Source organism: Macrotis lagotis, chromosome 3, assembly GCF_037893015.1.
Source record: "Macrotis lagotis isolate mMagLag1 chromosome 3, bilby.v1.9.chrom.fasta, whole genome shotgun sequence".
NCBI classification, from domain to species: domain Eukaryota; kingdom Metazoa; phylum Chordata; class Mammalia; order Peramelemorphia; family Peramelidae; genus Macrotis; species Macrotis lagotis.
In genome coordinates, this window is record NC_133660.1 from 229,832,488 (window position 1) to 229,845,241 (window position 12,754).

Below are 12,754 nucleotides of genomic sequence, written 5' to 3' on the forward strand. Positions count from 1 at the left end.
TCCAAATGCACCTCCCCACATAGAGCTGAAAGGGTAGCCTCAGTGGTGGACTTGAGGCAGTATGGTGCAATGGAAAGACCTCTAGCTCCGGAGCTAGTCAGGGAAGCATCTATTTATGTGACGTGGGGTGAATGTCCAAACATCACTGGTCTAGGGTCTCCTCACTTAAGAAGGGGAGCTAGGCTACATGACCTCAAAAGTTCTTTCCAACTCTAAAGATCTCATGATGTGAATCAGGAGCTCCTTAAAAGTATTTTGTAGGTTGGTCTATGGACCCATCAGATAGAAAAGTGCTTCTACAAGGAAAACCTTTCTGAGTAATTTTGAGTTGGAATGAGGAGACAACCTAAGTTCAAACCTCAACCTTTTCCATTACTCCATGGAGTAATGTCCTTGGGCAGTGACCTGGCTTTAGTTTCCTGCACTGTAAAAGGAGGGTATTGGGCTAATGATTTCTAGTCTAAATTACTCTCCAGCTATAAACCTATGATTCTATAATGATTCCTTGTAAAACAAACTGTTCCTCCATCACAGGGAAGCCTGGTGGTACCTTTCATTGCCCCCTTCATTCATGCACTCTGCAAGGCTCGAAGGTTGCCACATTAGTCTAAGGATGATAAATCAACAATATAAAGGACTGGGTTTTAGACTGGTAATCAGTTCCTTTTTCTTCTTGCCTCTATCCAACATCCCACCCTCGAGTCCATGGTCCTTGTGCTGGGGGAGTAGCAAACCCCTAAGAGCAGAGATTACATAGAGAAAAGACCACATCCTATGAAGGCAAATGACAACGAACAAGACAGTGAATATACCTCAGATTCTACAACAGGCACGAGTGGTTTCCAGTCTATATACTATGGAGTTTGGTAGAGAAAAAGCAATAAGACAAGTGTTAGTATTAAACATACACAGAACTCTCATTCACTGTCCTGACCTGGTCATTTCCTCATTCAGACCTGAAAAGATTATTTCCCCATCCTCAAGATAATAATCATCAGTCATTCTGGTGACTTCATAAATGGGGACCATCAATCCTCAGTGACTGAGTGAAAATAATCAATCAGCTCTGATTTGGGCCAGGACAGGAAGGTGCCAACAGATCCGTATGGTTTAAATCATTCTTCCTCCCAAGACGAAGTAACAAGAGTTTATGGCAGGAGTATCAAATGACAAACACACCTGTTATAAATTGTCACTTAAGAACACAGATTTCAGGCAGCTAGTTGGCGCAGTGGATAGGGCACCGGCCCTGAAGTCAGGAGTACCTGAGTTCAAATATGGCCTCAGTCACTTAATAATTACCTAGCTGTGTAGCCTCGGGCAAGCCACTTAACCCCATTGCCTGTCCAAAAAAAAAAAAAAAAAAAAAAAAAAAAAAAAAAAAAAAAGAACACAGATTGGATATAAGGACTTTTTTTTTTTTTTTTTTTGGGCCAGCAATGGGGTTAAGTGGCTTTGGCTTGCCCGAGGCCACAAAGCTAGGTAATTAAGTGTCTGAGGCCAGATTTGAACTCAGGTCCTCCTGACTCCAGTGCCAGTGCTCTATCCACTGCACCACTTAGGCATCCCCATGAAGACTTCTTAAGGGATGTTTCAAAATTGTGATACTGAATCTATGGTTATTTGCCTAGGGCAAGGTGAAATATTTAATTTTAAACTTGAGAAAATGCAAGTGAAAGGGCTAATCTCTAGGTGGACATGTGCTGCTTCTTCTTCCCTATACTTCAGGGCTAAGGAATAAGAAGTCTGCTTTTAGCTTTTCTTCACTGGAAGGGCTAGTTGGTGCCTCTAACATCCACTAAAGACAAAGAATTTTGATTCTACTCAGTAAGCACACCCTAGTAATAATCAGTCTGGAGCTTCCCAGAATTTTTTTTTTTAGTTTTTGCAAGGTAAATGGGGTTAAGTGGCTTGCCCAAGGCCACACAGCTAGGTAAATTATTAAGTGTCTGAGGATGGATTTGAACTCAGGTATTCCTGACTCCAAGGCCGTTGCTCTATCCACTGTGCCACTTAGCCATTCCCTTTCCAGAACCTCTTAACCAGTTCCTCTGGCTCTCCTCTCTATTTTGAATGCTGCTGCTAGACCAGTCTTTCTTAAATACAGATAAAACATAGGGATCCCTGTCACTTCCCCTATCAAAATCTTCAATGGTTCCCTGGGGGTTATAGGATGAATGGCGAACTCTTCAGCCTCAGGTATAAGACCCTTCCCAATCCAGTTCCACTTTCCCTCACCAATCTTTCTCCCATAGTTCCTCAGTACAAACCCTCAGCTTTAGGCAGTCTGAACAGTTCCCTCAAGTGATTAATCATGTACAGACTGAAGATACTAATAGCACCCCCCTGCCTGGGTGCTTGTGAGGACCATCTGAATTATCTGATACAAGGAACTTTGTACTTTTACTCTCTCAATGGTCTCTCTCCTCTTGTAACTCATCTACATGGCCCACAACGGTGTTGCTCATAGTGGAGACAACTGATAAGTAATGATGATGATGATGATATTTGTCCTTCATATTTGAAGATCATCATGATATCAGGGACGTGATGCCATGACAATCATGTGAATTGGATTTGAGTGAGAGGGGCTGTGCTAAGTCAACAGCCTCTCTTTCTCCTGGGTCCAGTGACCAGATAGGAAAGAGGATGAATGGAGAGGGCCCTGGAGGCAAGGCAATCAGGGTTAAGTGACTTGCCCAAGGTCACACAGCTAGTAAGTAGCAAGTGTCTGAGGCTGGATTCAAATTCCCATCCTTCTGACTTGAGGTCTGTTGCTCTATCCACTGCACCACCTAGCTGCCCCCAACAGATAAGTACAGATTATTTGAATGACAGGCAAACCTTTTCCACAGAACTATTTTGCAGGTCTTCCAGGCTACTGGACAATTTTTCCTGAGTCCTTTAGGGAAAAAAAAGGAAAAAAAAACAAATGATTATCAGGAAGCAGAATACATGAGCCTGAGTGATATAACTGGAACAGATGGATTGGGCTAAGCCAGACAGTGCAGATGTTTTAAACTGAAATCAATTTAGTTTCTTTTTGGCTCAAGGTTCAGAGGATTTATCCATTCAGACCAACCTCATTCCAGGAAATATTGTGCAAAGCTGAGGGAAGGGACTGCAGTAACCAGTGGCCCATCTGGAAACCACATGCTCTCTTCTGAGGTCACCTGCTTCTGGAGCTGCCACCCCTTCACCCCTGAACACTGGTCCAGAGCTGGGACCTCTACGTCTGTTAGCATGGAATGATGATTATGGGGATCTCTACCAATCATCTGATTAAAACCTCATTTTTTAAAAAATATGATCCTAATATCCTATGCCAATCTGAGGCCTACTCTGAAGGACTGGGCAGGACTGTGAACTGAACAGAATCCACAAGCTGTGAGGAGTCCTCTTTGGACATGATGGAGCCCTGAGCTGGAGAGGGAGCAGGAGGGAGCGTGGTTGGTACCTGCTCTGTGATTCCAGAGAATCCTCCTCACTATGGGAATTCTGGCCATTGCTGCTTTCCAGGAAGCTTCCACTGTCAAAGGAAACAACAGGCCCAGTCAGGTCAGTGCTCCTAAGCTCAGGACCCACATACCTGCCAAGGTCCCCAAAGGTAGGGAGAGAGGTGGGACTACCCTAAAGTGTTATGAGCAAGCTAGAGGGGATGTCACAGGACTCCAGCTTCTCACCTTGTTTCCAGGGTTTTTTGAGGCAGAGAAGGAGCCCCCAAGGTAGGTGATGTACATCTCGGAGACATCTGCACAAGAAACACAGTCTCAGCATCGTAACAGGTGCTCTGAATAAAGTTCTTATCTACAGCCCAGTTTCATAGGAAAATATTAAATGAAAAGCATTTAATAACAGAACTGGACCACAGTTCTTCTCTCCCCTGGTTTGGGGGCCCTTGCCTTGGGAAAAGTGTTTATGAGTTGGGAATAGTGACTTCAGAAATTCTGGTTGGCCCTCTAGCCCGAACCAACCCCCCCCCCCCCCCCCCCCCCGCCACTTTTGAAATCATAAATCCACTGGGACAGACCACGAAGAGCAGAGTCATGGAAATAAGTTGTTTAAGACTCACTGGTTCCTTTACTTAGCTTGTTACTCATTACTCATCCCCAGAGGTGGGAGCCTTAAGTCTATTTTTTTAGGTTTTTGCAAGGCAAATGGGGTTAAGTGGCTTGCCCAAGGCCACAAAGCTAGGTAATTATTAAGTGTCTGAGACCGGATTTGAACCCAGGTACTCCTGACTCCAAGGCTGGCCACCTAGCCGCCCCTGCCTTAAGTCTTCACTGACTCCCACTCTTTCTCCCCAGCCCAGAGCTCAGGTCAGGCCCCCAGGGCTGCTTTGGTTGCTTTGGTTTAAATAGTAGAAGATAAAGTCCAAGACCTCTAGTTTCATTGTTTCTCCTAGGGATTTGTTCACCATATTCCACTTCCGGAAAGATCCTTCCATGTCTTCTTCCCCACTGGAAAGAATTCTTTCTGATGAGCCTGGGGGGGGGGGGGCAACAGAAAGGGAAAATAACTTTATTCAGGGTTACAAATTACATAGATTAAAATAAAATAGGGGCAGGTAGGTGGCACAGTGGATAGAGCATCTGGCCTGGAGTCAGGAAGACCTGAGTTCAAATCTGATCTCACTTATTTAAATTACTTAGCTGTGTGAATTTATCTGAGGCTTGTCACTTAACCTCATTTCCTCACAAAAAATAATTAACTAAATAAAATAAAAGCAAATGAAAAGAAAGTGAGAGCTGGCTGTAACAGTTTCCATTAATTCTGTAGATAGCTTAGACACACAGATTTTACAGTCCCCCACGTACCTCCCCCCCATTGGAGGGAAGCTCCTTGAGGATAGGGTCTGTTTTTGTCTTTTCTTTGTAGCCCGAGTGTTTACCACAGTGGCCGCTATATCCCCTCTCTGGGATTTAAATCTAACTCCAATCCTGTTGCAGACTGACTGACCAATATTTTTCTTTGGGGTCTCCACAATACTGGCCTACACAGATTTCCTGTTGTTCAGTGGTCAAAGGATAGGCAAAGACAATTTACAGATGATGAGATCAAAGCAATCCATAGTCATATGAAAAATTGCTCTAAATCACTGCTTATTAGAGAAATGAAAATTAAAGCATCTCTGAGGTACCACCTTATACCTCTCAGACTGGCCAATATGACCAGAAAGGACAATGATCAATGTTGGAAGGGATGTGGGAAATCTGGGACACTATTACACTGTTGGTGGAGCTGTGAATTCATCTAACCTTTCTGGAGAGAAATTTGGAACTATTCCCAAAGGGCAACAAAAATGAGCATACCATTTGATCCAGCAATACAACTACTGCGTCTATACCCTGAAGAGATGATGAAAAAGGGTAAAAACATCACTTGTACAAAAATATTCATAGCAGCCCTGTTTGTGGTGGCAAAGAATTAGAAATCAAGTAAATGTCCTTCAATTGGGGAATGACTTAGCAAACTGTGGTATATGTATGACATGGAACACTATTGTTCTATTAGAAACCAGGAGGGGGTGCGGCTAGGTGGTGCAGTGAATAGAGTACCAGCCTTGGAGTCAGGAGTACCTGGGTTCAAATCTGACCTCAAACACTTGATAATTACCTAGCTGTGTGGCCTTGGGCAAGCCACTTAACCCCATTGCCTAGAAAAATCTAAAAAGAAAAAGAAAAAAAAAAAGAAACCAGGAGGGATGGGAATTCAGGGAAGCCTGGAGGGATTTGCATGAACTGATGCTAAGTGAGATGAGCAGAACCAGAAAGACATTGTACAACCTAACACCAACATGGGGGTGATGATAAACCTTATTGGACTTGCTCATTCCATCAGTGCAACAATCAGGGACAATTTGGAGCTGTCTGCAATGGAGAATACCATCTGTATCTAGAGAAAGAACTGTGGATTTTTAAAAAAGGCCAAGGACTATTACCTTAAATTTAGGGGAAAAACCTGATATCTTATTGTCTGATCTTGCTATCTCTTATACTTTATGTTTCTTCCTTAAGGATATGATTTCTCTCTCATCACACTCAATTTGGATCAATGTATAATATGGAAACAATGTAAAGACTGACAAATTGCCTTCTGTGGGGGATGGGGGGAGGGAAGTAAGATTAGGGGAAAAATTGTAAAACTCAAAATAAATAAAATCTTTAATAAAAAAAAGTTTTCCTGTTGTTCACGGTATCCCACCTCCAGCCTCCATAATAATAGTGCTAGGCATATAGATCACACTCTGATAGGTACCAAGTTGAGACCTTTACAAATATTAACTCATTGATCACACCCTGGGACATCTACTCTAGTCTTATCCTCATTTTGCTCAACATCCTCAGATAAGGAACTAAGTGATTTGTCCAAGGACAGCTGTTGTCCACAGAAGACCATGACATCAAATGAATGTCAGTGTGACTTGCAGTGAGGGGAATGTTGTGCAAAGGCTTCCCTCTCAATTGCCTTGTCCAGGATGGCCTCAGCCCTTGGCCTGACTGGACAGAGACACGATTTCAGGTGATGCCTGGATGCTGCAGGCGTCCTTGGCCTGGTGGATATGGTTCCTGATCAATGAGGCACCACGGTGAGCCAACATACCAGTTGGTGATGTTCTGGAGACAACACAGTATAGTAAACCTGTTTCTCCATGGTCTAATTGTCAGAAAGGGAGCTGACTGAATTGGTCTACTCAGCTCTGCAACCATACTCTCCCAGGCCCCAGAGACTTTGATTTCCTAGGTGCTGCCTGGTGGGTCACAGGAATAGTGCCACCAGATCCTAGTTGGCGCTGGTGACCACAAATGATGCCAAGGATTGTTAGTAAGTGGGGAGGTCAGATCTGAACTGCATCAGTTCCTGGTCTTTGTAGTGTTGACCTTGTCTGGATGTCCTACATCCTCTGTTTTTAATCCCATTGTACATTCTACACTCAGCTCAGGTGAATGAATGAATGAAAGAATGAAACATTCATTTACTAAGGGTTTCCCAAGTGCAACAATCCAAAGAGAAAAGTTAGGGCAGTTCCTACCCTCAAGAACTAACTCTAATGGGATATGTTTCAGCCACAAGTCAGATGGGGAAATCTCATAGCTTTTAGTCTAAAGTCCCCACTTGAGGCCCTTCTTCACACTCTGCCCCATCTCCACCAACAGGCAGCTAGGTGGTGCCACAGTGGATTCAGGATGACTCATCTTCATGAGTTCTGGAGCTCAAATCCAGATGCTTACTTCTTATGTTTTGACCCTGGGCAAATCACCTAACCCTGATTTGCCTCAATTTCCTCATCTGTAAAATGAGCTGGAGAAGGAAGCACAAATCACTTCAGTATCTTTGCTAAGAAACGAAGAGTCAGGTATGACTGAAAGTAACTCAATACCAAAACCCTTGAAATTGTTATTTACTTTTAATGTATTTTCCATTTATTGTTTATTCCTTGCTTCCTCTCCTCCTTACCCAGCCTCAGTAGAGGCTAAGTTCCTTGAGGGCAGGGATTATTTATTTTTTTTTTAACATTTCTTTCTTATTTTTATTTTTTTAGGTTTTTGGAAGGCAATGGGGGTTAAGTGGCTTGCCCAAGGCCACACAGCTAGGCAATTATTAAGTGTCTGAGGCCTTATTTGAACTCAGGTCCTCCTGACTCCAGGGCCGGTGCTCTATCCACTGCTGCCCCATGCGTAGGGATTATTTAATTTATAGCCTTAACAATGTCTAGCATATAGCAGACAATTAAATATGTATTGATTTAATTTTCTCTTGCTACAGGGACTTTCCCAGGTTATCTGAAGATAACTAACAGTTTTATATATTTTCTTTTGAAGTGAAACTTTATAGGACTGGGATCTATAAATTCTGCTTTTTACCCAGATCACCTCAGGCAACAAAAACCCCACCTATGCTGTCCAAAATGTGGTTCACCTATAACTGCAGGAAGTTAGGCCCCCAATAGCCCTCAGACAGAATACCTTCTCTAAAAGGCCAAAGACAGACCCTGGAGGCATCAGAATTGGGCAATGGGTCTGATGGATGAATGAAAAAACTGGGTGAATGTTTCCAAGTCAATTCTCCTCTGCCTTCATCCTGGGGCAATCCATAACTGCTGCCAAAGGATCTCAGAACTGAGGGCATGATCCCTATCACACTTGTCTAGTCCTGGGAAAAAGCTTGTAAACCTTGGCATTTCATCAGAATCCTTAAGAACAATAATAGGTGCAAACCACCAAGAGCTTTTCCTGACATTAGAACAGGCTTTGCCCATGGGAACCAGGAATAAAAGAGCTGTTGCATCAGTGCGTGGGTAGCATTCATGAAGATAATTACAAAAACAACTCTCATTGTCCAAAGTCTTACAAATAAGAATACAAGCTCCCAAGAATGCAGTTTAAGAGGCACTATGGGCCCTCAATGGCTCCTGGGCTCCTTCCCCATTAGCCATGAAAAGAATATGCTCCATTCCACAAGTTTGATTCAGATTGATGCAATGACTGGTCCAAGGCTAATTAATTGTTAATCAATCAATTCTGGACTGATGGAAAAGATGGTGAAGAGGAGCCATAGTCCTTCTAGCTCTGATATTCTCGGATTCTCATAAAATGAAATTCCAGTTTGCATTCATTTGGAGCTATTGTTGGTATTTCCAGTTGATGGAGAACAAAAAGACCACTGACTTTTAAGTCAAAAGGCCTAAGTTCAAATCCTACCCATGGATGACAACCACCTATGTGACAATTAACTCATCCTTCTCAGGTCTCATTGTTCTCCTTAGGGGGTCAGAGTAAAGTAAAAAGGTGTCAAACTAGGAGGATCTATTTTGATTTGTTTGACTAGATGACCTCTCAGGTCCCTTCTAGCTCTAAAACTTATGATCCTAAGCTATTCTATGACCCTCTCAGGGGTCAGGGTTTCTCAAACTCCCTCTGTAGCAATTTGGCCCAAAGATTATCAGTTACCAGGTCTCTCCAGATGGGCTTGTTAGGACTAAAAACCACTACCAGGCCAGCTCCATTGTTTGAGGGAGGAAAAGGGTTTCAATGATTCTTCTAGATCTGTTTTATCTTTACAGGAACTCGAGGTGTGGAAGGGACACTGTGATTGTAACTCTTTGTTACAATCCTGCTTTGTAATTCATTGACTCCCCACAAGACATTCTCCAGTTGTTGAAAAGCTTGGAAAGTTCTCCCTCATCATACCTGGAAGAACAACTAGGCAGGGTATTATATGAGCTCCCAGCACTCTCCCGGGGAGGCAGAGTGATGTGGTAGAGAGGGAATTGGGACTTGGAGTGACCAAGACCTGGGGTCAAATGCTGCCTGGGCAAGTCACATTTTTAGGGCCCAGTTCCTCAATGTCAGTGGGGGTTCCTTCTCGTTCTGAGTCTGTGATCCTAGGAAGCACTAACCCTTCTCTTGTTTGGAAGCAACTCTGGTTTTTAATATCCCCTTGCTCTTGACAGAGTGTGTGCAGGGGTGGGGAAGAATATGCTGAAGAGCAAAGAAAGTCTTTTGGAAGAATCACTGAACTTGTCTCTTCTCTTACCATGACCTCCCAGCATGATCTCCTTTACTCTTCGGTACTGGCCCAGTAACAGCGTGAGCTCCTCTATTCTGCGGTCCTGAAACAAAAAGGAAACAGAGTCAGACTCAGAAAAATCCACCACCAGGTCAAAGAGGTCAAAGATGGAGAGAGAGATTACCTCTTTGTGCTGTAGCAGAAACTGGGCTGGCTTTGGAGCCAAGAGGACCCACCTTCAAGTCCTGCTTTGCCCTTTCCTACCTGTGTGACCTTAGGCAAATCAACTCATTGGGCCTCAGTTTCTGCTCTGCACGATGAGGGGATTGGACTAGATAAGAATTGTTAAACACTCTTCACATGAACCAGATTAAAATGAAATCAGGAAGTACTGAACAAAATCTAAAAAAAAAAATACAATGGAACATAAAACTGAGACACATTGACAAGTCCCTATGTGGCCTGCAGAGAGCTTTCTATGTTAGTAGGCCCTTTTTAGTTAAGCTAGACATTGCTGGACTAGACAATTTTCTTTTTTTTAGGTTTTTGCAAGGCAAATGGGTGCCTTGCCCAAGGCCACACAACTAAGTAATTATCAAGTGTCTGAGACTGGATTTGAACCCAGGTACTTCTGACTTCAGGGCCGGTGCTTTATCCACTATGCCACCTAGCTGCCCTTAGACAGTTTCTTAAGATAGCATACAGCTCAACAGCTGTGATTCAAATGTTCCAAAATATTCATCAAAGAGATGCTTTTAATAGCCTAAATTTGGAAACATATGAGTGGTATAAAAGAGGAGTGGCTAAAGAAATTGCTAATGGAACACTACTGCCATCATAGGAACAATAGAAGAATATTGACAATGACTTTAATATCAGTGAAAACAATACTGAGAGATAGCTAAGATCAGAATAATTGTAATGACCAAGCTTGGTTCTTGAACTGATGAAACTTACAGTCCTTGATTTGGTAGGGGTATAGGCAGAGGACAAGGACTAGGGGTGGGTAGTGTAATATAAATTTTTTTTCCTTGTTACTGGGAAGAATTCAATGCTAGGTGAAAAAATTAAACAAAAACCCCAAAGCTTAAGAGAATAACAAATCCTTTTATATAGTGTCTTAGAGAGGTTTTTACAAAACTCTGCCCACCTTGAGGGCCAAGATAATGAGTACTTGGATGGATAAGCAACATATTAAATCCAATGTTTCCAAGCACATTGGACTCTAATAGGTATGGAGAGTTTTACAAAGGCAAAAAAGATGTAGTGACTCCATTTTCCAAGAGTTTATGGCCTAGTTGGTTGGACCTGCAAACCAAGTTACAAGATTTAAGGGAGAAAGGACTTCAGAGGCCATCTAACCTAGCCTCCACATTTTACAGATGAGGAAATAGGGCTAGAGAAGGAAATATTTTTACAGGTTTTAAATGAGATTCAGGATTAAGAACTCATGTCCTTTTGACTCCAAATCATGGACTTTTCCCCTGTACTTGGCTTTTTTGGAAAGCTTTAAGAGCTGAAGAGACCTAAGAACTCATCTAGCACCTCCATCTAAAGTACTGATGACAGGTGGTCAACGAGTTTCTGCTCATATACCTCTAGTCCTAGGGTATTCATTATTTCAGAAGGCATCTTATTAGACAGTTGGATCCTGTGTTTAGCACAGGATATAAAGTGTTTAGCACAGTGCTTGGACAGAGAAAATGCTAAATACTATTATTATTATTTTCATTATGATTATTAATTGCTAGGAAGATCACCCTTCTATGCAGTCTGAAACTCATTGCCCTGTAATTTGCATCATCATTTGGGTTATGGTTCTGGCCTCAGAAACTATGCAAATCGAATCCTCTCCTCTTCAAAATCAAGCTCCTATATCTGTCCCCTTAGACTCAGCCTCTTTAGATACTCTCCATATGGTATAGTTTACAAAAGCATCACTGTCTTCATAGACACCTGAATCACATCTGCTTCTATTTGCTAATACTCCTCTTAAAATTAAAATAATGCTTGAAGTGTGGTCTACTCGCTCCTTTTGGTTATATTCATTTCTCAAATGATTTCCAAGTGTCTTTTGAAACAAAAGCCAATTCCCCACCCCGTCCTCCCCACACCAATATTTTACTGCTATATGACTCTGAGATGTCACCAAAGAAACAAAAAAGAAAATCACACAAAGGATGATGGAGAGGTGTGTGGTGGGTTGTAAGCAGTATCTAAATGTAACCAGTGAAGAACCCAGAAACACAATAGGAATAAAGATGTTACTATATAATAGGAAGAGAAATGAAAGTGTATGGATCACTCAGAGAGGATGAGTGATTACCAGGGTGGACAACTCAGGCAATCCTAGGTATCCCTGGCTGTCAGGCAAAAGGAAGGAAGGAAGGCCTTGGACTCACTGAGGGGGCTTCACCATTAAGAGATTATGGGAAGGGCGGCTAGGTGGCGCAGTGGATAAAGCACTGGCCCTGGAGTCAGGAGTACCTGGGTTCAAATCCAGTCTCAGACACTTAATAATTACCTAGCTGTGTGGCCTTGAGCAAGCCACTTAAGCCCATTTGCCTTGTAAAAAAATAAATAAATAAAAACCTAGGGAAAAAAAAAAGATTATGGAAAAACTTTTTACAAGTCATATAAGATAACCAGGCATTGATGTGTTACAATTTGTTAATTCCAAGAGAATGTCCAAATCAGTAAAATCAGATTCATGTGGGTATATGCTTTGTTGGATGCACTTCTAACTCCGCTCAAGAGCCAGTACTCTCTCTTCACCTCAACTTACTATGCAGCATAACTATTTCTGCTTGTGTTGTAAATTATTATCATTACCTTCATCCCCAAAGAGAATGCAAGTTCTGAGAAGGAAAGGTTTTTGTTTCTGTCATTATATGCTCAGTACTTCACATATAGTATTTAATAAGTATTTGTTGTCATTTATTAAATTATGAGTAATTAATCTCCCCAGATCTTTTTGACTTGAATGATGGCAAAATGAATTACCCCCCCCCATCCTCTATTTCTGTAATTGATTTTTTTGAACCTAACATCAAGATTTTATATTCATCTGTTTGCCACCCCCCCACCTTGTAAGATGTTCTGGTCAATCAAGATAATTTAAATCCTAGATTATACCATCTACTGTCCCCAGCCCTTTTTGTGCCTGATGCTAATTGAATGAGCATTTTTTGTTTTTGTTGAAGTTAATGGTAAAAATGTGGAGCAGGGCAGGTCCCTGTAGAAT

General features: G+C 42.2%; 1 protein-coding gene across 15 annotated transcripts in view; it reads right to left on the reverse strand.

Moving 5' to 3' along the window:
• PPFIBP2 (PPFIA binding protein 2) overlaps positions 1-12,754 on the reverse strand; it is a 192,737-nt gene that overhangs the window by 18,867 nt on the left and 161,116 nt on the right. For 14 of the 15 annotated variants that reach the window (XM_074230119.1, XM_074230121.1, XM_074230118.1 and 11 more), the window contains 6 exons: positions 9,538-9,613; positions 4,382-4,485; positions 3,684-3,751; positions 3,458-3,529; positions 2,845-2,902; positions 813-854 (listed from right to left, as the gene is read on the reverse strand). In XM_074230119.1, the coding sequence (XP_074086220.1) occupies positions 813-854; positions 2,845-2,902; positions 3,458-3,529; positions 3,684-3,751; positions 4,382-4,485; positions 9,538-9,613 (420 nt within the window). The remainder of the gene's footprint in view (positions 1-812; positions 855-2,844; positions 2,903-3,457; positions 3,530-3,683; positions 3,752-4,381; positions 4,486-9,537; positions 9,614-12,754) is intronic. The other variant, XM_074230124.1, reaches the window with a different exon arrangement.